The sequence below is a fragment of the Aricia agestis genome, chromosome 11 (genome assembly GCF_905147365.1).
Source record: "Aricia agestis chromosome 11, ilAriAges1.1, whole genome shotgun sequence".
Taxonomy (NCBI): domain Eukaryota; kingdom Metazoa; phylum Arthropoda; class Insecta; order Lepidoptera; family Lycaenidae; genus Aricia; species Aricia agestis.
The window spans coordinates 1,979,621-2,007,584 of NC_056416.1; the positions used below are offsets into that span (position 1 = coordinate 1,979,621).

Sequence of the window (27,964 nt, forward strand, 5' to 3'; positions counted from 1 at the left end):
ACAAAAACGATACTTACTTTCTCATTCTATCTTAGGTGTGTCCGAAAAGAAAATTCCATTGAAAATTAGTAACATTACAGTTTATTGCATATCGTAAATTTACATACATCAGAATTATACATGCTGCAAATTTTGCGATACAAAAATATGCACCTTCGGCTATCGAGTGCGATTACATTAGGGTATTACATAACTGGCAATCGGCATAAATAAAACTTAAAAACATTAATGGAATGGTCGTGTTGTACTAGAGTTTTAACATGAACACTTCACTTTTGGTAAAGTTGAGTAACTATTAGGCCGAGCATATACAAGTATACAAGAATGAACGTATGAGATTACATTTGAGTAAATAAATATAAAATAAACATTTACCCCTTACTTATAAAAATATTTACACAGCGAAAAAAAAAGTTTGCTAGTCTTTGGCACATTGGATATGTTCCCATGACAAAATACTGCAAACCTTGAATATTTACGCACTGCATTATATAAATATCTTTATAAGTAGGAATAATTACTACATCTACCTATACATAGTAATCGAAAAACGTGACGGTGGTAAAACACATGACATTAACATAAGTTTAATAGAAAACAAAAAGCGAGATTCGAAAACCACAAAACAAAAATAAAACACTATTCGATAGTGTCGAACAACTACAATACATTTTTTAAATTCATTGCATTATGTTACTTGAACTCTATATTATGAAGTAGATGTTAAATTATGCATTATCATTATATTAAAATGTTAACATAGATTATTATTATCAATGAAATAAAATTAATGTGATAAGGATGCACAATTGCACATTTTCATTGTGGCTACAGATGTATTGTGAACTCTAACACTATTGACCTTAGAGGTAGATAACTTATCAAGCAATTAAAATGTCATTGTCAAGAATCAAGAATTAATTTCAATAAACACAACATCATTATCGGAAAGAAACATTTTAACCAACTAATTTTAGTTAAGCTTGTGATGTAAATTCAAAAATTTGTTACATTAGTGTTTTAAAAATCATAATATGTATAAGGTGTAAAATTAACTTCATAAAGTAAATCTATTGTTGTGTATAATGGCACGTCTCATATACGAGAAAATTATTAGTACACCAGTGAATACACAAACCTACATCAATACAAAAGGCTGTTAATAAGCTATAGGAAGTTAAAATGAACAGTTTTAATCCAAATTGACAAACACCACGAATTAAATCTCATAAGTCGGACAGGAAACAGTCCCGCAAGGTACCACAAATCATTTACAATACATTAAAATATTCAATCCAAAACTATGCCTCGCATACTTATATACACAAGAACAAAATCAGTAGACGTTGGACCGATAATTACAAATCACTATCGCAAATATACTTGCCGGAGACGAAACGTCTCTTTACCAACGACAGACGATATCCGCTACCAATAAGTTCAAACTCTATACCGGACAAGGTCGCGCCCTCGCAGTTGAACTGAGCGGATATGGTTTTCTTAGTGGAAGGCCCGTTCGTCAACTCAAAACGAGCCTTGAGTGACCCCACACCCCGGTCATCTGAATGCTGAGACAACTCAGTGAAACGCCACAGCGCCTGCTCGATCTCGCTGTTCCAGCTGTTTTTGGGCATAGCAATAACATTCTTGACTGTACCGTTCATAGGAACACAAACTGACACGTTCAACAGCGGCGACGGCGGACTCATAGCGTGAAGGTTGTACTTGTAGTCCACTTTCAGATCTGTATGGTCTCTTTCGCATTTCCAATAGGAAACCATTTGTAGCGGGCAAGACGCGGCCCCCGACTTCGGTCTGATCTGATACTTCAGAATATCCACATTGAAGTATTGTGCCGTTGGATTCTTTTCGGACTGCTTCCTCAGTAAAGCTGTTAAAGCTGGCATGTTGAATTCGACGACAGTCGTGTCCCTTGTAGACATCATAAGGTTGATGCTTATGAGCTGCTTATTTGGCAAAACATTGTCGAGTCTGTGTATATTCTTCAGCCTAAAGCAAAGTTTTGCAGGGTTAGGGTTGTTAGCCAAAACACCTACAATGCCAGTTGGAAAAGAGAGCATCATATCTCCAGACATTTTCACTTGACACCTAGACTCCTCAGTTCCTCTAAAGTAGGAGTGTATTATTTCATGGAAAGCGACTGCCAATGGTATTGTGTCAGCCATGCCGATTGTTAAAGGAGAGGGACCTCGGGAACCAGAGGAACATGCTGTTCGAAAATCGCCCTCTGAACGTCTAGAAGGAGGACGAGGTAAAGATATTGTAGATATAGTCGGTGTCGACGTACGGAAATTGGACTGATTCATCTCTCCAACCTCAGAGAAGAGGTCACCAACATCAGCCGTTGAAACAGGAGTTGGGCTTTCAAGGAGATGAGACGCGTTTCCTTGCAAGGGCGCGTAAGGATTAGACACATTGGTATGAGGCGACGTCGGGTTGCTCACAGAAGGGCTCTGAAAGAAATTCAAATCTAACAAGTCACTGCTGGCTTTACTCGCATTAGCATTGGAGCCCCTCCGGGTTGTGTTTATTTTGTACAGAGAAATATTCTCCACAGTTGCCCTCAGTTCGTCCAAACTAGCAGACATAGGTGCATTGCCATTTGTTATTGGTTTTATTTCCACATGAATTTTACCTTGTTCTCTTTCCTCCTCTGAGTCGGAATCTGATGAGGAGTAAACACTGCACTTCTCATCCTTTGGTCTAATACAGAAGCCCTCCTCATCAACCTCTGGTGAATTCATCAGGTCCTCTTTTGGAGGAGGTTCCTCTTCTTTCTCTTCCAAATCGGATTTATCACATGTAACTGAATTTTCTGATATCTCGTCTTTTTTCTTACCTTTAGATTTTTTGGGCTTAGCCTTGTTTCTTCTACTTCTCAAAAACCATTTAGACTCTCTGAGTGTCTGTGTTCTGTTTATGTCGTCTTTGTCCTGGGCAACCGGAGTTGCCGGAGTCCCACTTGGACTTGAGGGTGCCGAGCATGGTGCAGGGCCTTCTGCACTGACACTGGGCTCATCCTTACTTTGAAAGTTTGGTGTAAACAAATTTAATAAAGAGGTAGTTCTTCTGGAGGTCTTTGTTGCAAAAGAGGGCTCCTTCTTTGCAACTTTAGGGGGTTGGGCAGGTTTATGGGACCCATTAGATACTGTAGATATTTGATCAGCTTCTGATATTGAATTGTTAGCTGATCCCGGCTTTGGTAAAGTAGGTGGCAGCTCAACTAAATTGCCCTTTTCTAAGGTATTGTACTTGTCAACAAGAAATTGCTCCAGTAGTTTCTCAACCGTAAGTTCAAGGCACTGATGCTTGAAATCTCTATGTACTTGTCCCATCAAATCTTGGTTATTTTGTATGATGTCTGCATATGAATTCACAAACTGTTTCATCTGTTTTAAGTGAGCCTCTTCAACATCTTGAAAATGTTTACACGTCTGTGTCATTTTCTTTTCAAAGTCCTGTTTCACTAAGTTATATTTCTCTGCCAACTGCCTGTAATCCTCATGTAACTTTTTTATTTTTACCTCTGCCTTTTCAATATCCTTAGCTGAAGCATTGTCTTTCCTTAACTTTTCCAGCTCAGCTGATTTTGATGTGTAAACATCTTTGGCTTTTTGCAATGCTTGTTTTGTGTTTTGTATGAGCAAAACAACCTCTAGTGTACTAGACTCAGAATCTTTGACCGCTTTATGTTTCTTGTGGAGCTCATCTGCATATCTGGCAACATCTTTCACCAGCTCGCTGACTTTTTGGAACATATGCTGGTGCAAGTTAGACAGTTTCTCAGCGGAACACTTCAGCACAGTCCAGAACGGCGCAAAAGTGCCTTGCGCACAGTTGCTATTCGCTTGTTTGGCTAATTTTGCAAGTAGCTTTGAGTTTGTCTCCTCAATATTCGATCTCTCTCTAAAATACTCTGAGAGTTCTTTACTAGCTATCAGTCCGTATTTCATGTTTTGATATAGTATGTCGTATCCATTATGCTCATTGGCGAAATAATCTACGAAGTTGACGTTCATCTTTGCTGTTACAAAGGCAACGTATTGTAACTAAAATATTACATTATCATTCACTGACCTGTATTCTAGGATCGAGTTCACTATCACCATTGTCGTCTGCTGGAATAGTAAACGAAGATTCTTCCATTATAGAAAACTAGGAAGCCACCCAATCACATAAATTACATCACCAAACACAATAGCGTATAGCGTCACCGACAAACTCGCTATAAACAAATTGTTCGGCCGGGCGTAACCAACATCGTATATAGCTAATTCACACGCTAAACTTAATTAATTTAATACTTTTAGATACGTGCTGCTATAAAACAAGACTAAATCAAATAGGAAAAATACGATGACGATTGACGTCCACCATAGAACGTGACGTCAAATCAAAATAAGAATAGACAAAATATAAAAACACAGATTACTAGTATATATTGAATAAAAAGTAGAATAAACAACAAACAGTATCGATTTTAAATCGAATCGAGCCATCCTGATCAGAGTGATCGAGATATTATGAGCATACAAATAATTATTTTTAATAATAAACCGTTGATTTATTTTAGGGACAAAATATAAGTCCCTATAATAAAGTAGTGACCAATAATTTATTATTTTAGAATTAGATACAATATTATGGTTTTGATTACTTTGGTAACCAATCTGGATGCCAGCAGCCAGGCCTGCCAGGGTAAAAAATATAGTTCCATAATAATAATGATAGGTTATTATAGGTATTTAAAAACAAACGATCGAATCTTCTAATAATATAACGTCGTTTTTTAAAACAGATTTTTAAAAATTCTACTTGGAATCGATTTTTCATGAATCGACTATCGAGTTTAATACTTTATCGATATAACAATGACATGTGTTCTATATTGTCTATGGCAAAATCCGACAAAAGTAAAATGCTTAGACCTATCTTGCATTATCACGTGAATTCTTAATAAAGCTATCTCTTTCTTTCAAACTGTTTTCATTTGTCGCGTAGCGATGCTTTCAAAAACGTCCAGCTTGACGTCAGATAAATTGACAAGTCTCAAAACTAATTTTGTTCAGCGCAGCTACAGTATTTTTCGCAATTAATTTTAAAAATTTCTGAATGGTATGCGCTACTCACGTTACATGTATTCGATTTAGGAAGTTACAGCAACGTGCTTAGCGCTCATTTCTTTAATCGTGATAACATTCAATCTGTATGCAACTGCTACGCGTCGCTTCCACTATGTCTTACCAAGGATCGCCATACTCAGGCCCCGGGGACGAATATGACTTCGAGGACGACGGGTACGACGATTTGGACGAGTACAGGGACCCAGAAGAGCCATTGCAGACCCCGGCCATGGACGACAGCGACGAAGGTAAAAATTGTTTACTGCCACTACAAAATGGAAATTTCAATGCTTTGTGTCACTTTATGTGACTCTGGCGATAATATGTTGTGTTATTTTCGTTTTGTAAGCTATAACAGTTGTCATAGTAAAGGTTTTGTACATTAGCATTTTTTGGTTATGTTTTGCACAGTGTTCCCGCCACCGATGTTTTGTGCCAGATGACGTAATTATGTATCTCATCTGCTACTTTCTCCCAACTAAAAATATGTAATCATATCTTGTGACCTTGTTTCTTGGGTGAACAAATCAATTTACTCCATCAAAAGTGGAATTAAATCTCACAATTCCTCAAGGACGCATAAGCATCATCAGCTCCAAATTTAAGCAGCAATCACGTATTTGACCTTCATGGTTTTCATACGAATATGGATATAAATATGTCTGCTATATTTGTAAACATCTGGTTTCCTACTAGATTTAGTTGTTGGCTGGGGAGAAAGAATAAATAAAGAAATCACATTTTTCAGATACAGAGGAGGCAAGCGAGACAGATCTACCAAACAATGATGAGCCTGTTGAAGTTAAAGAGCAGTAAGTCAAAAGATTTTACATACAGAAGCTGTTGTTTCAATGTAAGGCTTGCCTTAACCTGACAATTATATCTGTACTGTGCATAAAGTAAATATACCTAGCGAAATAGAGAAACAAAAGCCTGAGCAAGAGAGATGTCACTATCAGTAACACAGCATGGTAAAAAGATATGTGATACATGACAGCAGCACTCTTTTTTTGACATCCAGTCGGCACATGCCACACATTGACAATTTAATCTCATAGAATTCATGTTCAATCATGTTTGTGTAAGTGTATTTTTTCACACGAATTTTTCACACAGATGAAAACCAAGTTTGGTTTCGTTTGACAGCTCAAGATTGTTGCTCTTTTCTGCTAGGTATATTAACTTTATGGTACTGTGTACTCTACTAGTAAAACTTTCCAAATCACTTAACCAAAAACTTTAAAATGACCATTAAAATTATACATAATAATTGGCCATATTAGCCTTAATGGAGTACAGTACTGCTAGTGCTATGGTTGTTTATTAGTGTCCCATGTTCCTCAAGGATGTACCAGGACAAGCTGATAAACTTGAAGAAGCAGCTGCAACAGCTGGAGGATAATGTGCACCCCGAGCTGCTGCGGAGGGTCAAGCGGCTGGAGCACCAGCTGCACGAGCGACTGCGGCTGAACAGGCTATACAAGTAGGTTTCATATTTCTAGGACTAATGTTAGCTTTATATGTTTGTATTTTTTAGACTTCCAAACTGAGTTTTTTTTTAAATCTTTAATGTCTTTGGAAGCTTCTTTGTTTGCAAGTCAAAAGACAAAAATTAATAAGACAAGATACAGCTTTTTAAGATTACATTGTATATCTGCCCCTTTAACTACATTTTGTTCACTTTTCTGTGCTAAAAAGAGGAACAGGTATTTAATTTTTGCTAAAGTTAGTTAGTTAAAGTTTTGCCTTGCAATTTAACCTCATCATCATCAATTTTAAGTTTAATAGTAAATTTTATGTTACAGAGATCACATGTTTGATGTGGTTGAGAGAGAATACATAGCAGAGAAGAAGGCTGCAGCAAAAGAATTTGAAGAGAAGAAAGTGGAGTTGAGGGAGAATCTAATCAATGATTTTGAGGAAAAGAAGAAACTCATTGAAAGTGAAAGAAATACAATGGAACTCAATGGAGACTCAATAGAGGTAGGACATTATATTGTTTCCACACAAGGCAGTACTCTAGCCACAGTAAAGTTGGTCGAGTCAAAATTAGTCACGGTTCATACTTATGAGATGCACTAATGCAATATAACCTCTGTAACTTCCAGGTAAAACCGCCCATGAAGCGCATTTTAAGGCGGCGGGCGAACGAGCCCGCACCCGCGCCGGAGAAGCGCCGCAAGCCGCTAGCGACGACGCTGACGTTCCAGCTGGACGAGCGAGACATCGACGCCGACCTGCGGGCCATCGCGCGCGACCCGCACCCCGCGCACGCCGCACACCCCGCGCACACCGCACACCCGGCGCACCCTAGACGTCCGCACAGCACATGTGAGTAGATACTTATGAGTGTGCTTTACACTCTCGTGCAAGGGAGGTACAAAGAGGTTTAATAGATGGTTCGCATCTTGCCTCGCGACTGTGGCCCTCGCACTCAGATGCGATATGTCGGGTCGCTAGAGAAAGAGAAGTCTGGCCTTTTACGTATAGCTACTTGTTTCTTCTACGTTTGTGCGAAAATAATAAGCATGGAAATGAGACAAGCAGCTATAATAGGTAAATGGCCTAACTTCTCTTTATTTATAGGCCAATTTTTTTGAATTCTAAATTCACTAACGTAGTATTATTTCTTTAGGTGGTTATTACTACAGTCAACTTTTTTAGATTACTTTGTTTTGTAGTCTTAATACACAATAATATGTAGTTATAATTTTATTCGCCCCTGTCATTCTAACATACATTTTTTTTACACGTTGATAAAATAACTAAGCCACACAAATTGGATAAAACTTCTAAAAATACATTATTATTGAAGCCAATGAAATGCTGTTTACATACAGTCTTAATGTTTCTGAAGATTAATGTTTCTTTTTCAGGCATCTGTGTAGAATGTAGATATTGAAGTCATACAATGTTTTGTTGTGGACATTTTTCTAGTAACAAGTATAGAAACTAGGGTAGAAATGATAATTCAGAACATTATAAAATTTGACTGTGAGAACTTAAGGGCCTGTATTCCTAGAAACGGACGATTTTCAAGATTTAAAAGTGACAGTAGACACAAAAATATAGTAATTTAAATTCTGAAATAAATATATGTGTTAGTTAAGGATCTAACACAGTGGAATTTATATTCCATTACACAATATCATGAACTTCACTCGATAGAAAAAAAATCCCAAAGTTACCTCTTCTTTTAACGAAATTGCCATACTATGTCCAAATTATTTGGAATTTTCAGATAATTTTTGCACTGAATATATCTAGGGCGTTTCGTTTTTTTGACTCTATTTAATTGATGTATAAAAAACGACGATCAAAAAACTATAACATAGCAGGCGCAAAGTGTGTGACTGAAAGCGTACCAGCCGAACCTTTGCGCCTGCTATTGCATAAAGATCGTCCGTTTCTGGGAATACAGGGCCGTAAAGTAATAAATCTACATTCCAGTATCCGGTTCATCCCCGGTCCGGGAAGACGTAGAACCGCGGGAGTCGCGCGGGGAGTCCCGGGACACGCGCGTGGAGGACGGCAAGCTGCTGTACGAGCGGCGGTGGTTCCACCGCGGCCAGAGCGTGTACGTGGAGGGGCGGGACATGCCGCGCTTCCCCGCCCACATACACAGCATCGCGGATGAGTCGGTACGTGTGTATACTATATAGTAGCTCGTCCCCTGTCCGGGGAGTCCCGGAGCCCCAAGGAGTCCGTGGGCCACGCGCGTGGAGGATGGCAAGCTGCTGTGCACAGCATCGCGGATGAGTCAGAACATACAGAGTTTTATATATTAGTATGGTATAAAATCCCACCATAAATCTACCTATGGTTAACCATACCACAGACATGCGTGACAGGAAAATCAGCCCTGGATCTAAATCTAGGGCAGATTTTCCTGTGACGTAGACTGCGCGCGCACCGTCGGTGCTAATGGTCCGAGATGTATGAAATTGTAGGAAGCGTTTTTGAATAATGCGTAGCGGTCTGCGCTGATATTTCATACATTTCGGTTTCGGCGTCGACGGTCAGCGAGCGGTCAGCCTGACAGGAAAATTAGCCTTGTTGGGATTTGAGATAAAAAAATTGAAAAATAGGTATTTCTATACGCTTTTTGAATGTCTAGTCTTTGTGATGCCTGCTACCGTTTATTAATATAATGGGTGAATATGGTAAATATGGTGTTAGTAGAACAAAAGCTGACAATATTAATTCTATTTTGTATCCTTTGGCATTTCTACTTTGTGTGGCCATGTTAAGGACGTCAATATGGGGTACACCAAAATTGCATACAAGGACACAAAAATTATGTTTCTTGCAAGAAAGTTATTGATCTCTAATCTTTTTTTCAGATACTCGTCAAGAAGACAAACTTGGATCGAGTTCGGTTGTTCATATCGGACCTCGCGCGCGGTAAAGTGACGATAAAACGACGCGCGTCGTAATACCCAGTGTGTGTGTTAGTAATAGTATGTGAGTGACTGTGTACTGTGACTATAATATTATACTATAACTGGAGGCTGATTTTAGTCTCCCGCTAACCGTTCGTTGACCGTCAAGACCACCAATGAAGTGAATACCAATGAAATTAGAAAAGAAAACCAACCCTTTAGATAGTTGAATGTCATTTAATTTCGTTGCCTTTTCGTTCGTTGTTGCGTTTGTTGCGTTCAAAGTAAACATTGCAACATCTACCTGAAGACGTAGGATTCAAAAATTGTTATTAGAGTAGCTGATATCCCTGCCAAAAATCATTAAGTTTAATGGTGGTTACAGAGAGGCATATACGCCAAAAGATGGTTAGAATATCGGTTTTTCTGATGATGTAATTTCTGTCATTTTCTTACATAAAAGTGATAAATCTATATGTATCACACTTGAAAATTGTGACGTCCAAACTCATAGTTGAAAGTAAAACAGTTCCTCAAATACTGGTACAATATTTTTTTTAGCAATATAGCTTCTATAGTGCAACATTGTGATCATTTTAAACAATGGTAATGGATTCTTTTCTTATGATAAAATTGTTTTTTTTTAAACAATCAAAATTTTTAAGTTTATACTAATATCAAAACTGATGAAGTTGAGGTTTTTATGTATGGAGTGTGAAAGTTTTGTGATAATTTAATGAGGCCTAAGTACTGCGTTTAGTAATTTATATTTGAATTAAGTTATTTATTTATTTTTTAAAACCACATACATACATTTATTTTTTAATCTGTATTTACAATCTGAGATCATCACTTTGGCTTGTAGTAAGACTTACTGCCAACAATGCATTAATGTTTCTCTATCTTTAGGCTGACTAATATTACATGGAATTAATTGCTGCATTTACATAGGTTTAAAGCCCTGTTTCACAATGTACTGGATAAGTTTTAGAAATTATAATCTCTGTTACTCAATATGGGAGTATGAAGCAATAAAACTCCTAAATATATAAGTATACGTGGGAGAGCCATGCTTCGGCACGAATGGGCCGGCTAAAATACCACGTTCTTATAGAAAAGCGGCGTGAAACAGCGCTTGCGCTGTGTTTCGCCGAGTGAGTGAGTTTACCGGAGGCCCAATCCCTTACCTTATTCCCTTCCCTACCCTCCCCTATTCCCTTCCCATCCCTACCCTTCCCTATTACCCTATTCCCTCTTAAAGCCGGCAACGCACCTGCAGCTCTTCTAATCCTACGAGTGTCCATGGGCGACGGAAGTTGCTTTCCATCAGAACCCGTTTGCTCATGCACATGCTCTTTTTTCCCTTATAATTTGAACAAACCTTATAACTTACGTACTTCATCATCTGGCTAATATATTTGGCTATAAATACAATCCATTTTTTTGTTTCATATCACTTTCCCAGTCTTGTTAGTAATAGTTTTTTTTTGCAATAAATGGAGGCTTTAACATTTATTGAAAAAAAAAAAACTATAATTTTCAAATTGTTACTCGCTTTATCCACTGACTTTGAATGTGAAACGAGTACAAGAAACAATACGAATATCAGTAAATATCTAACTATTTATTTAAACTTTACAATGAATTAAACTTCTAAGCGTGTGCTTAGCCTCATAGTATTAGATCGGAATCTTATTTGTATATAAATGTAAATAGCTGTATACATTCTATATGTAATATAAAGGTAAGGGCATATTGAGTCTATTTTGGAATATTTTTTATTCTTTATTTTTTGTAAATACCCCCAGACGAACTGTACATAGGTATATGAGATTATAAATATTGTTTATAATGTCTATGTGAACAGAATCTTGAAATATACTGATTAGTAAGAAATTTCAAATTATATTTTATTATACACCTGTTACCTAAGTTCATAATAATATTATTATTCCATAATCTTTACCCAACTCTGGCATAGATACAGAAAGAGTAATATTTTGACAGCTAAGTATAATCTTATATAAAATTCTTGTGTCACAATGTTAGGCTGCATACTCCTCTGAAACGGCTTTACTGATTTTTAACAAATTTTATATGCATATTCGGTGGGTCTGAGCTACTGGGTACTTTTTATATTGATAAGTGAATTTGTTGAATAAATAATAGTAAATTATTACAACTCGAGACTGACGGCGACCATTGTTTGTGCGACGGGATAGCGATGGACGTTGCCATGGTGACATACTTATTTAGTTACTTCAATAAAATAATACAGGCGAAATACTTTATATGGCAAATAAAAGTTTGCCGAATATTTGTAATGTATTATCAAGGAATGATCATCAGAAAAAAGGAGATCGTTTGGTATTAAATTGTTTTTTTATTTCACAATTAGGCATTTTAAATAAAAAACTACTTAAATAGTTTGTTAATTACCTCTTCCATAAAACGAATAACATTTCCTTTGAAAACTATATTCACAACTGTACCATGAACCATCACAGCCACCTTATCTGCCATCAAAATAAATTCTGCGTACTTATACTTTTATATTTGCGATCTGCATCGTGTGTGCTAATCTGTTTTTCATTATTTCTCATCGCATTTTTAACGATCAATGACAGCACTAGAATCCTTTGATATAAAAATACTAACAATCAACATCTTTTAACATATATAAAGAAGCAGATAAAGCTATAATAGCAGCTGCTCTGTCAGAGACTCAGGTACGATCGTATACGAGAGCTAATGATGGAAATTTGAATCTCTTTTTTTTTTTTGGTGGCTGAACAGCTACTCATTTTGGCGATTGATTAGCTTGTAGAAGCTACAAGAAGAAGCTACAGTCGCTGGAACTCGTTCTTTCGCTTGCTAAGTCATCATGCAAAGAACGAGAACAAGACGTCTGGTTAGGATCCATTATCTCTTTGTTACGAAGTCAATTATTTGTCTTGTATTTTTATTTTCTTCATATTTTTAGTCGCATTTACTTAAATCTATACGGCCTATCATCATTTTTCTTGCATTTCTTTAATCAAGTAAATAATATACTTACTTCTTTTTTTGGGAAGCGACGCTTTTCGCCAGATATGTAAAATTTCCGTAACCAGTCTTTGGGATACATCATGAATTGTCGGCTCTTTTATTGTTTTGTCCAGCTTTGATTCATATTAATTAATAATTATGTAATTTTTATAACAGAAATATGAGTTGGTAGTTGAGAAACTGGTAACTTCTCCGATAAACCAAAAACGGGATAACATGTCTCTTTTCGTGTTTTGACGACATAATATGACTGTAATAAAGAGAAATACTAGCCTAAATTATATCGAAAATAGTATTTTGTCAACAATAAGTGAACAGGAATTTAAAAATATCACTTACAGAAGTTTATTCTCTTGTAAGTAGTGCTTAAAATCACTGTTTCTCACTAGCAGAATTACAATAATAGTGCGCACTTTATGGCGTTCAGACAACGATTGAAAAGTGCAATGAAATCACCTCTCCTGCCTCAATCTCCCCATCTATCTGAGCAATATTCAATATAACGGAATACTCATAATATAATTCAGCGTTAATTTGGCAATATTAGAAGTTGGTGGTTTTTGACACAGTTTTTCGAATTTCTCTAAAGTTCATGACGTTGGGGGCACCTCTAAATTTATTATGATCTAAATAAAATTTTGTACGTATATTTGTGAACAGTAAAAGCAACTTTTTATAGGTATGCCGAAACGAATATAAAAAAAAAAAACATTTTTCGCTCCACCCTAATAAACACCTAGCTTATAAAAAATCTGATTTGCCCCCCCCTGGCCCAGAATCTGCGTAATTTGTCCCCCCCCCCTGGCCCAGAACCTGGGTACGCCCATGGCCAATGGCATTATGCGACACGTGACGCCCAACTATTTGTATGAAATCGTATGAGGTAGCTTCAGTACGCGGCAGCGACACAAAACGTATAGAACGTGAAGTGTCGCGTCGCGTCGCTGCAGCGTAGCGTCACTTTAGTGCGGTCTCGTCTTTATTAAGTTAATAAGGGGAAAATTGTAATCGTTTCCCCAATTAGGGTACCCCGCAACTCTCAAGAATCACTTCGCACATTACCCAGTGCCCACTCAATTCATAATAATGCAGTCGTGGCCATTTTAGGTAATAAAGAATACAATTAGCAACTAGAGCAAGCCCTTGAACTGACTATAAATGTCAGCGCGATATTAATTTCGCGATGTTTTTGTGTTTAAACTTTTTGATCGTTTTCGGCCATTGCCAAGGTTGTATGCCGTCTGCGCTTTAGGCGTTTTTGTATGTAGAAGTTTTTAATTGCACCTGTTTGGACCAATAATTAGCGGCACACTGAATCGTGCTTTCGAAGTTTTCTGAGTTCAATGGCATATATTATGTGACAGTTGAAATGTAAGGGGCTGACCGAGCATACCATCGCGTTAGGTCGACCGATCCGTCTACTGAAGATCTGCTTTATGCGAAAAACTATAGATAGGACAAAGCAAAAAATTAATATAGGGGTTTCGAGGTCGAACAACAAATGCGTCATTTTTAACAAATCATTTTGAGAACTACCAAAGTGTACCAAATTGCTAAAGATTCCTTTACTTGAATGTAAGGAAGCGAACTGTCATTCCTTACTTAGGTACCTACATCTTGTCACCATTTCAATATGAAGAGGAAAGACGCGCCAATGTAGGTGGCCTTGCCCAACACCTGCGGGCTGCATCACGAGTATACGCAAAGTATTTAGCAATAATTAAGTAGTTAACAATAATCATAGGGAGCAAAATTTAATCTTTAAAACCTATAATTATTAATAATAATCATAGTGATTAATAATTACTTATTGATATTTTTCAAGTGTTTTGGTAGGCATATTATGTAGGTCTATATAAATTCTAGAATCAGAGTTTTAGAAAATTAAAGTTTTTACTAGGTCATCCGCGGGTAAAAACAGAGAAAACATTCTAGGGTTAAAGTTTGTCCCTTTTAAAGTTGCCAGTGTGGCAACTTTAAAAGGGATATCTCTAATAGTAAGTATGTACCTACTCGTCCGATTTTCAAGCGGTTCTCAGAAATGGGGCTGGTTTAGGCACAGAGAAAGGTCTTAAGTCTACTAGTAAAGACGGAACACTAGAATGCTGTGGTGTCCTCTGTCATAACGCTTGATCAAGATCCTGAATTCAGGCCCTTTAGCCAAGACATTTGTGTCTAAAAATCATGAAAATAGTGAGACGTACTTTATGAATGGTCCCTTAGGTACAAAGGAATAAATATTTACTGATTGAGAGTCTCGTAAGTAAAATTATCAAGTAAAAGGCATAATTTGAATGAGCGTGCCTCAATGCCAAACGAAACTAAATATTGTTTATTGTTGATTAAAACAAATTAAAAACATTGTAGTACTACTTGTTTATACTACGTTACTGAACTCGTTCTTAGGTATTTAATTACTACAGTCTTAATTACCTTTGTCAGTTTTGTTTATAAATAGGATTTTCGAGTGTGGGAACTGCTTACTCACCAATTTGATATTTTACGACAATATGTGGATATTTTTAAGACTTCCAAAAAGGAGGAGCTTCTATATTCGACTGTGGTTTTTTAAGCTACTGCATAACTTTTATAGTGGGCTTTGAGCACGGCGACCGAATCAAGAAATTCCGTAACGAAAAAACCTAACACTTCTCCGACCGGCACGGCGGTGCAGCGTTGCCTTGCATCTTCGGCACGGTGTTTGCATGCGTGCGACTAGAAATATGCGAATTATAATTTCATAAGTAGATAAAAAATGCTCTACCGCGGCAGTTCCCGAGTGCAACACGTTTTTTTTTAATTATGCCAAGACATTAGACAACATCTCTCACCTCATCTAAGTTATTCTAATTGGAGGAGTTTATGATATTATAATAACATAGTATTGACGCGTAGATCTTTTTTTCGGTCCTCGTCATCGTATATTTTATCGAAAGCATTTTTGCTAAGGCTTCGACTCTACATAGTGTTGCACATAATAATATAATAATTATTGTGCAACTTCAAACGAACTTATATCCAGTGTCTCGCTGGGTTCGGTGCCAACTAAGGCAAGGTTCTAGCCTCTAATAAGTATTCCTACCGATACTACAATTTTAAATATGCATACTAATATTATCTATTATAAATGCGAAAGTGTGTCTGTCTGTCTGTCTGTTATCTTTTTACACCTAAATCGCTAAAATTTGCTAAAATTTGGCATGGAGATACTTGTGTCTCGGAAAAATGAACGGTTCCCGCGCGATACACGAACTTAGGCGCAGCGGAGTTGCGTGCGCCATCTTGTTTAACATAAAGGTTTGACACAGATCGTATAGGAAGCCTCAATATGAACGGTTTGTCACAGTTATTGGTTTTTTGGCCGATCGTTCTCTAGGCCCTATAGACTTCTCGGCCTTTAGGCTAAGATCAAAGTGTAGGCCCTAAGACTGCTAAGTTGCGGTGGCTCAATGGTATGTGTGGCGGTTCTTGAATCTAGTGGGTTCGAATCTCCATGAGGCCCTATAGACTGCTGAATAGAGCTATGTTTCTGAAAATATCAACAGCTGAACATATAACCTCCTACTTTTGGAAGTTGGTTAACATATCCAGTCGACAAAAATAAAACGTATCCCCTAGCTAGGTTGTAGATATCTATTCTCTACTTTTTCTCGACTGTATCATGTATGTTACTTCCAGGCAGGATCAGGAAATATGAAAGAGGAACTCACAAGGGCGTCGCCAGCCGATGGCGCAGGGGGGGGGCAAGTTGACTTTACCTACAATTCATACTTTTCTCGTTCTCTATGAATGAGAAAAGTAGATATGAATTGTAGGTAAAGTCGACGACCCTTACATCTACAGCGATTGTAAAAAACAGTATCTTAGTACTATATACGTATTATACCTACCTATATTCTGTGACAGTACAGAGTCCAATGTGTAAAGCTACACGAGCACGAGCTCTTGACTATGCAATAAAAAAGCTTGTAAATAAGTTATAATAACATAGTATTTTTTTTTAATTATCAGATTTTAATTAATAGTGGTCGTTGTTTGCATTAGGTATATTTGGCAACTTATTTAGAATCTCTAGGGGGGGGGGGGCTGCCCCTCTTTGCCCCCCCTTGGCGACGCCCTTGGGAAATCATAACAACAATAGAATTTTGCAATTTCAATCGATTTAGTGTTCCTTTCAAAAGGAATCTACTTAAAGATAGATTCGCTTCATACACGTCTATTTTTAGGTTTGGTTTTCTGTGCAACATTCACGAATCGAACGCAAGGTCGCAAGGACACATTCCACGTACAAAACAAAACCCATCTTGCCCAGTACCACTAGTACATACAAGATTTTTCTAGATCACAACAACGATATATCTATATTGAGACACTTTTGTATCGATTTCTTATGCTTACTGAAATTATTTATTGCAAATCATATCACTAAGAGCGCTTACAGACGAACGGCACGTGTCGGCGGCACGCGTCGGCGACAGTCGACGGCAGACGACGGCACGTGTCGGCGGCAGTCGACGGCAGTCGGCGGCACGTGTCGGCGGCAGTCGACGGCAGCCGTCGACAGTTTATCACGCTTGCAGTTGTGACGTAGCGCGTAAAGATAAAAGTCCACAGGTCGGTATCGTACGCAACGGTCGTCTCGCATCAAACGGATAATTTTTTTACAGTACGTCCACTGTATCGGCAGCGTACGGATTACCGACTAGACAGTATGTTTATCTTCAAATTATTCCAAACAAAGTTTCTAAGTCAAAATTTCTGCTTTCGACTATTCCATCCACACCCTTTTGAGCATTCATTTACTAGGCTATTCGATAATCCGTACGCTGCCGATTCAGCGGAAGTACTGTGAAAAAATTATCCGTTTGATGCGCGACGTCCGTTGCGTATGATACCGACCTGTGGCCGCTTACCTTTAGACGGTACGTCACAACTGGGGGCCTACCACCACCTCTACTAAGCGACACCGTTTGACAGATAAGCAATAATTACTTTAACGTCAAGCTAGCGATCTTAAAAAAGTTGATATTTCACAGCGAATTTAATAATATTTTGCATTTTTTACTGTTTTTTAGTAAAATTATATTTAAAAAGTGAGTACGGTAATGTTATTGTAATCTTACAACAAAGTTTTCTGGAAACATGATCGTTTTAGGAAAGGTCGTGGTAAGTCCCCTGCAAGCGTCATAAACTGTCAACGGCTGCCGTCGACTGCCGTCAAGTGCCGTCAACTGCCGCCGACTCGTGCCGTCAACTGCCGTTGACTGCCGCCGACACGTGCCGCCGACTGCCGTCGACTGCCGCCGACTGCCGTCGACTGCCGCCGACACGTTCGTCTGTAAGAAGCCTTACGTATTTTATCCTTTACACTCCCTAAAGTTTTTATCACTGTGTTTTGATACACCTGTACCTATAGTGTATGCGTCTGAGTTTGTCGCTTATACGTTTGTTATTTGTAACGTTCTAAGTTTGTAAACCTTAGAAGCGAGAGCCGATATAATCAAGGCGAGCGAAGCGAGCCCTAGTATATCCCACAACAACCTTTACATTTTGTGGTACACTTACGGAAAAACTATCACGCCTATTGATTTGAGCTTTAATATAGTAATTTTTATTTATATGTATGTAGATGTGTTATCATCAGTCAGTCAAGGTGTGACGACGCGAGCCCGCACAAAGCTCGGCTTTTAGCTAGTACCATAATGTAAAATTTTAAATTAGACTTTGCATTAAATAAATTGTACACAGACACATTCTGCAGACTGCTGTATTTAAACGTCCTTCGTTGGAAGTCGGTTAAAAATTAATAATAGAGTTTTGTCTCAAGCAAATATTTGGAACACAAAATCAGCCAATTTCTTTGCGATTTTCTATTCAACACTAAATACGCCGTTCTCTACTATTTTACGCCTCGAACGATCCATTCGTGTCGATTATTACTTTACATACACAATACGTTTACACAAATTCTTCTAATCAATATTCACAATTTACAGGTCTGTTATTATTTAGTGTTTTATTATCTCTCGCATAAGGTGATCACAAAATGTCAGTTGATACAATTTAGATTAGGACCGCCAACCACTGCTCAAGCTATACTCGTATTCATCATTATCAACTAAACATTTGCTTCGCTCTGCATCCACTATCACGTTTGTATCTAAGTTGCAGCACCGTGCGTTTTGGCGGAACTTTCTGCCACGCAGAAAAACTGTGGAATGAACTGTCACCAGCAGTATTTTCAGACCAATACGACTTGCTAACTGCAACTTTTCTGATGTTGCGAGTGTGGGCGACGATAGTGGCTTTTCATCAGATAATCCGTATGATCGTTTGCCCCTTAATTAAAAAAAAGATGTTTCTTAAAAATGCCGAAACGCTTTTGTAGGATTTAGGCGCTGCAGCGAAATATTTCAGATTATAAACAAATAATAAATATGTAATAAATTACATATTATATTAATTATACTGTTCATATAATATGTAACACATACTTTGTTACATATTATTAATTAGTTTTAAAATGCTCTTGAATTATTTAAGTTCTTTTCAATATTTTGCTTCGAAGACATAATATCAGAGTTTTGTACAACGTAGCATACCTATTTTGTAGAGAGTTAAGTTTAGAACAAACCTACACGTCAGTGACGGAGCGTCAAGTTGCGTCAAGTTGTCAAATGTGTTTTTTGTATACAAAACACACATTTGACAACTTGACGCTCCGCTTCGCAGTCGCCTGGTCGCGTAGGTTTGGCCCATAGACTTATTTATATACTGGTTTGGCCTAAGCTTTAATGTTACAGTAATTATATAGCTTCCACTGTGTCGCTAGGTTTATGAAATAAAAATGTCGCGTAGGCGGACATTAGATCTCTATTGTGTTCTAATTTATACATAATTTATTACAATAAATAACAATTATCGATATGTCAGACAATTTTTTGTCCGATCGATACCATCGGCGCAAAAAATGTATGGGATTATGATATTAATGTTATGGCATAGGTACCTACCACGAATTTTCAACCTTATTCAATAGTATACTAAGGTTCAAAGTGATACACTGGAAATGGCAACGAATTTACATGAAATTAATAAACCAATTATTATTTTGATGAGAATTTAATCTATCTTTATTGGTGTCAAAATCTTAAAGATAGCGTTGAAAAATATTGTTGTTAGTCTTTTTTGCTAAGATTAGGATGCTGATGTTAATGAGCACGATTATAGCAAAAAGATAATCTTATAGCAGTTGTTTCTAGTCCGTAGTCGATGTTCTTAACTGAGGGACATAACCACCAAGATTTGCTTCCAGAGTTAAGTTGGTGAAATTTTTTAGTGTCCTGTATCGCGAAGTCAGCAACCATAATCATAAGCCTTGTATTCTTCGTTTAGCCGAAATAACTATAATATAATATTATTATAAAAAAATATTATCTTTTATGTGTTTATAGAGTTTAATCACGTTATTTCCTGTACTGGGCATTTAACCAAAAACCTTTTTATTTTTATATTTGGTGAAAATTCACGTGTTTGTAACGTAAAACACACATTTTCCTTTGCCTTGGCACATACCAATATTATAACTTGTAAATTGTAATTTGCAATGCAGGTATCACAATTGAAGCGTAGATAATTTCACCTTATAAAGATTGAACTTCTCAGATACTCACATTAAGCTTTTAAGTTAATTAATTAACACTTTGTCACCGTAACAACTTCCGTCGAGTGATCAATGATCCATAACTGACATTTCAATATCGATCATCAAAGATCAATATTAATCATTTGGTAACGCGTTATTGAAAGGTTTCGAAGGCTTCGCTTTCAGCGATTGTCTTTATTATCTTGTTTGGCATTGTGCTTTAATTGAAATTTTATAATAGGATACGATTTACATTATGTTATCCTACACTTTAATCGAAACGATGTTGTATGTTTGTGTATATTTTTTCGACAAAGACTGTATTTTTATGAATATGTAGGGAATTTTAGTAAAACTTGTTTGTGGTGGTACCCACAATTCGCCTAACATTCCTGCATCGCGTTATCGAAGTTTTCTGAGCGCGTCGGTATATATTATGCGACAGCTGAAATATATCACGTGGGCTTCGGCCTGACCGGGCATACCATCTCGCACGGTCGGAAGATTTTCCTTTACGGTCTCCACGCCTATTACCACATAGGCGACCCTCGACAAAACGTGCCTCCTTCATCATCATCACTCCCCGCCCCTCCGCACCGCGCCAGCCAGCATCGCCTCATCGGGGACCTCGTCCACTAGCCGCAATGTACCGTGGCCTGGGCGACTCCGCATCGGCATCAACGGGCTTCCCCACTGTTCGGTGACGACTGCAAGTGTTTGAGGGAAGAATACGATTTAGCTTTTAGCTAGGTCTAGGCTAGGTTTAGCTAGGGTTGAGCAAATATTCTCAGTTTCATAAATCTATATAAATAAAACTCAAAGGTGACTGACTGACATGGTGATCTATCAACGCACAGCCTAAACCACTGGACTGATCGGGCTGAAATTTGGCATGCAGGTAAGTAGATGTTATGACGTAGGCATCCGCTAAGAAAGGATTTTGATCAATTCCAACCCCAAGGGGATAAAAGGGGCTGAAAGTTTGTATATAATAATACTTCTTAACGCGAGCGAAGCCGCGGGCAAAAGCTCGTTATAAATAATTTACTTACGACATTTACTAAGTGTAAGTTGTGAACTCGGGGAAGAACTTCTAAGATTGTCTTTTGGTGCGTGCTCTACTTTTTATAATTTTTTGTCTTAATAATAATTTACAACAGAATATCGAATCCTAAAAAAGTGCACATAGAGATAAATATTAAAATCTGTTATCAAAGAGTCAAGACTTATGAGTTTCATGACCAAAATCAAAATGCTAAAGTATTTTGTGTGCATTATACTTATTTATTTAAATATTATTTTAGATACATCGATATGAATGGCATAATGTTTTAAACCTTAACCTTTTCCACACAAAACGAGACAAAGCTATTGTTCGATACTTTTATAATATTTAGATATGCAAAATTAATTTCTTCAACCAATTCTAATATCTTTTAGAAGACTATTTAACAAGTTCTTTACAAATCTACGATAAAATTCTTTTCCTCTTGGGTCTAGATAAAAAAAAAGTTCTTTACAAATGTTTTGACTTTTCTCCACGCGCCGTTTTATATGAATTTCCCTTGTGCTCTTACGTAATACATGGATGAGCCCAAAGCATATGGAGGTGTGTATTCGGAACGAGTGTCATTTGCCTGATTAGACAAGGTCGAGCTAACAATCACTGTGTGTGGTCTAAATAAGACGTTAAAGAGCGGATATTCGCCGAATGGTAAGACAAGTTATAACGAAATACTGAAATAGCATTCTGTAATAACTTTAAATACGTAATAATTTAAAGAAAAAATATAGGACCTTTTTTAAAGTCTTTCGTTTGTTAAAAAAATATGATAAGCCTAGTATGGAACTTGAAATAAATAGAATGGACATAAAAGTAGTATTTCTTGGATTCGATAAGCTGTAGACAGTGTAGTCCACAGAAAATATAGTTTTAATTTCTATTCTTAGTACAAAATCAAACCACCGCGTAAAGCTCAGTTCATTGTGGCCTAGCAACGCTAATTTAAGAAATTATTTTTTTTTGTTAGCCTATGCTATCCCACTGCTGGGCAAAGGCCTCCCCCAGGGTCTTCCACTTGTCTCGCTCCAGCGCCACCGTTGGCCAGCCCGGCTGGTACGCCTCCAGCTCATCGCGCCTTCTTTTCCATTTCCATGAAATCATCTCAAATTAGCGTTAAATGTCTCGATTTAAACTCATTTTGATCTAAATGTCAACTCAAATTCGAAACTCGACCCATTGTATTTCTTTATTGCTCGGACGTGACAATTAAATTGGACATTGGTAGCATAAAGCATTAAATGCTTAGCAATCTGTTTACATTTAGTTCAAAATAATTCGAAACGAAATAAACGGACAGTATGGCAGTTACCGATCGTAAACGATAAATTAAACAAAATTAGCGAGCTGGAAAACAAGGTCTCCCAAGGCCGTTTAACCGAAAATTTTATGACCGATAGAAAAGTTCGACGACCCCGACACCTGTGTTTATTTTTTTTAATTAGCGCGCCACGAAATTTATAAAGTCGATGTCCTGTGTGTGGCCGGCCAGTATCGCTGTCGTCGTTTTCGGGACTGCCGGACGCGTGTGTCGTGCAGTGTTGTGTAGTGTGTGCTTGTCGGATTATCGAGGTGAGTAAATGTGCATTATTATAGAGAAATACCGGATGGATTTTTTGGGAAAAAGGGGGAAATAAGAAATGAAATATTTAATTAAGTAAAAGGTAAATTGTGTAATGCAATAGTTACAAAGAAAATATTTCGGAAAAATTTGAAACGCATAGGTATACAAATATAAGAGACTGATTTTTTTGCAGTGCTTTGCACGAAAATCTTTAGTTTTATATGCTAAGCCAAATTGATTAATTTTCCTGACACCTGAATATGATATAAAAATATTTTATTATTTTAAATTAAATATTTTGCTGAAATAGCTGCTGAAACCCGCTCTTTTACTCAAATTCTAAGTGAATCACAGATAACCTAGAGATTTTTTTAAAGTTCATAAGGTAATCTATATAGAAAGGTCCCATTACCCTACATTATTTTTAATATTATAATTACCTACATGAAAAGGAAAAGCAAAAACCTTTATTGTATGTAATTTTCGTCACGAATTGTGCGATATTGAGGTCTTGTTAGCCTTCGTTCGGTAACAGCTCCTCCCTACAGACTACTAATGCCCAGATATGCATCTATTGACTTTGGGTGAATTACATCATCATCATCACAAAAGTTAAAAAAATAAACAACAAAAAAATATTTTGCCAAGAAAACTTACCTTATATTACAGCATTTTAAAGACAACAATAAGGTAAAATGTTGAAAAGCTTTATGCCAATAACAAGTTTCTATTTATTTATATTTAAACAGGATATTATATTCAAAGCATTAGAAAGAGATTAGGAATAAATACAACATTAAATTGTTTTTTTTTACATGTATGTATATAATTAGATATAGTTACTATGGCGGCGATATTGTGATATAATTAAAATAAGTATATTAGAATATGTTTAATTTTAACAAATTTATTGTGATATATATACATGAGATGTTATTTAAAGAATAAATTAATATATTAGCATAATGTCGAGAAAGATACATTTTATTGATCATAAATATTCGCATATCGTTTATGATTTAAAAATATCGTTATATTTGAGAAAGTAATTTTATTTGTGTTAGCGTACCTGCAGCGAACGTAGACGATGGTTAAGAGCTTACCATCAGGCGATCGGCTAGCTTTTTATACATAATCATTAATCAATAATTACCCCTATTCAAGGTCCACAGTTTTTTCTAATCTGCTGGATAAAAACAAGCATACCTTGCAGTTATTTGTTAATTGTTATCTGAATATTAATTTATTTAGTTAATGGTAAATCAGGGTTTCGTTTTGTGCCCTTTGGCTACAGTACCCTAGAAAACTTGTGGAAATTCTAGGTATTTGAACAGAAGCGTAGCGTGCCTTACCCCGTATAAAATTTTTGTATATGCGCTTTGGGACTCATGGCCCCAGGGCCCCGATTGATGCGGCAGATACGGCGGTGGCTACGCCCCTGTATTTGAATCACAATTTGCGATCAAGTTTTAATAGGTATGCTAACCTTTTCAAAGGTTGGAAAATAAAACTAAATAGAAGGTATCTAATTGGCAGCCACATAAAATAAAACCGCTCGCGAATTTATCATCTGTCACATGTTTATTTGACCTTTAAAAGTCCAATTGTGATGCGAGGTAAAAATTCTGATATTTTTTTTTTGTAGGAAACAAATCATGGTGGATTCAATCACATTTCATCCTCTCATTTAATTTTGATAAAAACTTCCCTGGTAAAAACTTCCCTACCCGTCCTTATCGAGACCAAGGTATTTTCATACCAAACTTTTGCAAGACAATATTAGTATGGATTTGTTATTAATCGCAGGAAAATTTTGCAATTAGGCACAGAAACACATTTTTATCTCGAATATTTCTTTCTTATTTATTTTCGCAGCTTCCTATATCTATAACATGCATAATAGATAAAGTAGGATGTCAACATACAAGTAGAACATTCTCTGACCGTGACATTTGGGAACAATGACATGTTAGATGACTTAATTTTGACCATGAAATTGGTCGAGCGTCGCGCGCGTTGATGTCTTTTGCTGCGACAGTGTTGAAATTTAGTATATAGGGGGTAGGGGGGCGATAAATCGATCTAGCTAGGAATCATTTTTAGAAAATGTCATTTAATTCGTGTTTTATCGAATACCGAGCAAAGCTTGGTCAAATAGCTAGTTTTATTTAAAAAACACAGGCGGCAAAAATATAATAGTGTACATTCTTTTTAATTATATTAGTGTCACCAAATTAATAGAGTGAAGGGCTCATAACGATAGGCCCTTAACAATCACTTATTATAACGCCAAATTGCATCAACCTAGATTAACGTTAATCGTAGATTAAGTCCTTTATTCTTTTTTTCCTTTTTTTTTTTTAATGAAATAAGGGGGCAAACGAGCAAACGGGTCACCTGATGGAAAGCAACTTCCGTCGCCCATGAACACTCGCAGCATCAGAAGAGCTGCAAGTGCGTTGCCGGCCTTTTAAGAGGGAATAGGGTAATAGCGGAGGGAAGGGAAGGGAAGGGAAGGGAATAGTTGAGGGTAGGGAAGGGAATAGGGTAGGTGTTAGGGGATTGGGCCTCCGGTATAACAAACTAATTAAACAAACGATTAGTCAAAGGTGCAACTGGGCTCGTACAATGAGGTCGAGTGTATAGGAAAGTAAAACTCATATTGGAGGAATAAGGCTGTGTTTTAATATTCAGAGCACGCACCAACTATCGGCGGCACTCACTGTCCGTCTGTGTGTTACGTACGACTTTTAACTTGTGCCTAATTATTCAGACATAATAAAATTGAAACGTTCCCTGTGAACTTTCCTTGAATCTTTTAGTAAATAGTATAGGTAGAACTGAAGCCAAATTAAGTTTTTCAGTTCTATTTTCTTTAGCAGCACTATGTAATGACACTATTTTGAATGGGTGAATATGGTAAACTTGCGAAGAGACACCTGCCCTAGTAGGCAAGTGGCAAGCGATTATCGTAAACGCTAACAAAATGTATGCGATTTGATATTTAGTCATCGCTTCACTAGCGAATACTAATGTCAAATCCCATACATTTTGTCGCGTTGGCGTTGGCGCTTATGATAATCGCTTGCCGCTTGTCTAGGCCCTCTGATCGAAGATTCGTAAGACGGAGGGAGAGTAGATTGCCCATCTGCCACTTGCCAGTACTCTCGGCTTGCAACCCACTCATTTTTATTAGCGTTTCAGAATTTGTAATTTTTTTTAATTCACAATTCAAAATTGAGGCTTTCAGATATTATTTAAAACTACTTTCTCTATTATTTTAATATGTTTCTAAAGAAATTCTTGGGCAAATTAGTTGTAAATATAATTTTTTTTGGTACCCACGAAATAATATTTTTTTCAATAATTATATAGGTAAACAACAATAACTACTTACTTATATTTTCAGAACAACAATTTGTGGTTTATTTTGAAAATCCTCAATAAATCTTATAAATATATAGGTAAAATTATTAAACATTTTAACCTCTCAAGGTTAAGGAATTTTAAAATTAAAATATGTCCTCGGCTAAGATGACACAGAACCAATACGAACAAATGTATTAAGAACTGCGGCTTTCCGTTTGACTCACCAAAATATGCTAATGTTCCCCCGAACTGTTTACACATACTGTGGAATGCGCAGTATGAGACCATGGACATAAAGCAGTGTTTTTCAACCTATCGGTCTTTTTAGTGGCCGCCGGAGTTCGAGAGAATTATTTCAATAAAAAAAGATTGAACATTTCAACAAAATCGGTTCAGCGGTATGGGCGTCAAGAGATAATAGACAGACAGGCAGACACGTCACTTTTTTATGAAATAAGGGCGCAAACGGGTCACCTGATGGAAAGCAACTTCCGTCGCCCATGGACACTCGCAGCATCAGAAGAGCTGCAGATGCGTTGCCGGCCTTTTAAGAGGGAATAGGGTAATAGGGGAGGGTAGGGAAGGAAATAGGGGAGTATAGGGAAGGGAATAGGGGAGGGGATTGGGCCTCCGGTAAACTCACTCACTCGGCGAAACACAGCGCAAGCGCTGTTTCACACCGGTTTTCTCTGAGTCCGTGGTATTTCTCCGGTCGAGCCGGCCCATTCTTGTCGAAGCATGGCTCTCCCACGTCACTTTCGCATATATAATATTAGTGTGGATAAATACTAAAACCCCATCGTGGCAGTCAAATGATATTACTGATATTAATTATATTAAGTCTAGTCTGGCATTAAATTGCAATAATTATGATCCGAGCGTGGCATTTAGCGGCGCAAGAGCTTTTATTTGTATCCTACAATTTATGTACCTCTCCTACTTTATTGCCTTTCGGCTTTCAATTTGTAATGTACAATATGTTTTACATTGTATTGTTGATACAAGAATACCTTTGACCAAGTTTTATGACTGTAAATGAAATATCAATAATAATTATTATTATAGTATTGTCATTAAAATAAGTCGAAAAGGCAGAATTGACTATTGAGTTACCAAAAATTTTATTGTTTTACATATTTTCAAGTGCACTACTTGTAGTACAGTACTGTTTACAGTATACATAAGTAATTTAAAATTTTCCCATATGTATACTGTAAACAGTAGTTTATTAATAAAATAAAAAGTCATACATAAAAAGGTGTAGAATGTTTTAATAAACATAAAACATAGTTAATTGTTTTTTAATTAATATCATTAGCTAAACTTATTCTTAAAATGAGAAAAAAGTTTATTATTACTGTTACGTATATTCTTTACCTTGATCTTCGTTGATATGATGTCAGTATAGTTTACTAGATGGGTCAATGGACTACCTCATTAATAATATTCATTAGTAGACATTATAATTAATCACCGAACTCATTTGGTTAATTTTTATTATATCTATGATGAATATGTTTCCATATTTTAATATAAATTAAAACATCTAAATATCTTTTTGACTTAGGCTGAGGTTATTGTAATGGTATGTACAGGTATGTACAGTTGTAGTCACTTTGTTATGATCCTAATTTAAAATTTGATATTAACTAATTTAAAAGTAAACTTATTTTGTTTGCATAATATAAAGGCTTTGAAACTACTGCGCAAATTTTGAACGATAACGGCCACGGGAATAGACATAGACTAATA

At 36.8% G+C, this 27,964-nt stretch overlaps 3 protein-coding genes and 1 long non-coding RNA gene across 6 annotated transcripts in view; 2 read left to right on the top strand and 2 right to left on the bottom strand.

The window, feature by feature from the left end:
• Nucleotides 1-8,158, bottom strand: part of LOC121731574 (SH3 domain-binding protein 5 homolog) — a 26,867-nt gene extending 18,709 nt beyond the window's left edge. The window contains exons 1-2 of one of the 2 annotated variants that reach the window (XM_042121063.1): nucleotides 8,147-8,158; nucleotides 18-848 (exon numbers count right to left, since the gene is read on the bottom strand). Coding sequence is in view for 1 of the 2 variants with exons in the window: in XM_042121062.1 (XP_041976996.1) it covers nucleotides 4,099-4,167 (69 nt within the window). In the remaining variant the exon portion in view is untranslated. Of the gene's footprint in view, nucleotides 1-17; nucleotides 849-4,098; nucleotides 4,415-8,146 lie in introns of those variants that run through there. The other variant, XM_042121062.1, reaches the window with a different exon arrangement.
• Nucleotides 59-4,105, bottom strand: LOC121731571 (F-BAR domain only protein 2). Its single transcript, XM_042121058.1, has one exon. The coding sequence runs from the start codon at nucleotides 4,038-4,040 to the stop codon at nucleotides 1,359-1,361; it is 2,682 nt and encodes an 893-aa protein (XP_041976992.1). The 5' UTR covers nucleotides 4,041-4,105; the 3' UTR covers nucleotides 59-1,358.
• On the top strand, nucleotides 5,083-10,129 carry LOC121731575 (sin3 histone deacetylase corepressor complex component SDS3). 2 transcript variants are annotated; one of them, XM_042121064.1, is made up of 7 exons: nucleotides 5,083-5,392; nucleotides 5,893-5,956; nucleotides 6,472-6,627; nucleotides 6,950-7,127; nucleotides 7,253-7,475; nucleotides 8,595-8,785; nucleotides 9,488-10,129. In XM_042121064.1, exons 1-7 carry the CDS (start codon nucleotides 5,230-5,232, stop codon nucleotides 9,578-9,580), a joined length of 1,068 nt encoding a protein of 355 aa, XP_041976998.1. In that variant the 5' UTR covers nucleotides 5,083-5,229; the 3' UTR covers nucleotides 9,581-10,129. The 2 variants fall into 2 exon arrangements, with proteins under 2 accessions (XP_041976998.1, XP_041976999.1); XM_042121065.1 differs by having other exon boundaries at nucleotides 6,490-6,627.
• A 10-nt stretch (nucleotides 10,130-10,139) lies between these two features.
• Nucleotides 10,140-27,887, top strand: LOC121731579. Its single transcript, XR_006036257.1, has 4 exons — nucleotides 10,140-10,419; nucleotides 15,625-15,629; nucleotides 24,110-24,115; nucleotides 27,874-27,887. It is a non-coding gene; the product is annotated as an uncharacterized LOC121731579 (long non-coding RNA).
• The last annotated feature ends 77 nt before the right edge of the window (nucleotides 27,888-27,964 follow it).

Coding starts and splice junctions, on each gene's coding strand:
- LOC121731571 (XM_042121058.1), bottom strand. CDS start 4,040: ATGAACGTCAACTTCGTAGATTATTTCGCCAATGAGCATAATGGATAC.
- LOC121731575 (XM_042121064.1), top strand. CDS start 5,230: ATGCAACTGCTACGCGTCGCTTCCACTATGTCTTACCAAGGATCGCCA. Junction 5,393..5,892: donor CATGGACGACAGCGACGAAG/GTAAAAATTGTT, acceptor CACATTTTTCAG/ATACAGAGGAGGCAAGCGAG. Junction 7,476..8,594: donor TAGACGTCCGCACAGCACAT/GTGAGTAGATAC, acceptor TCTACATTCCAG/TATCCGGTTCATCCCCGGTC.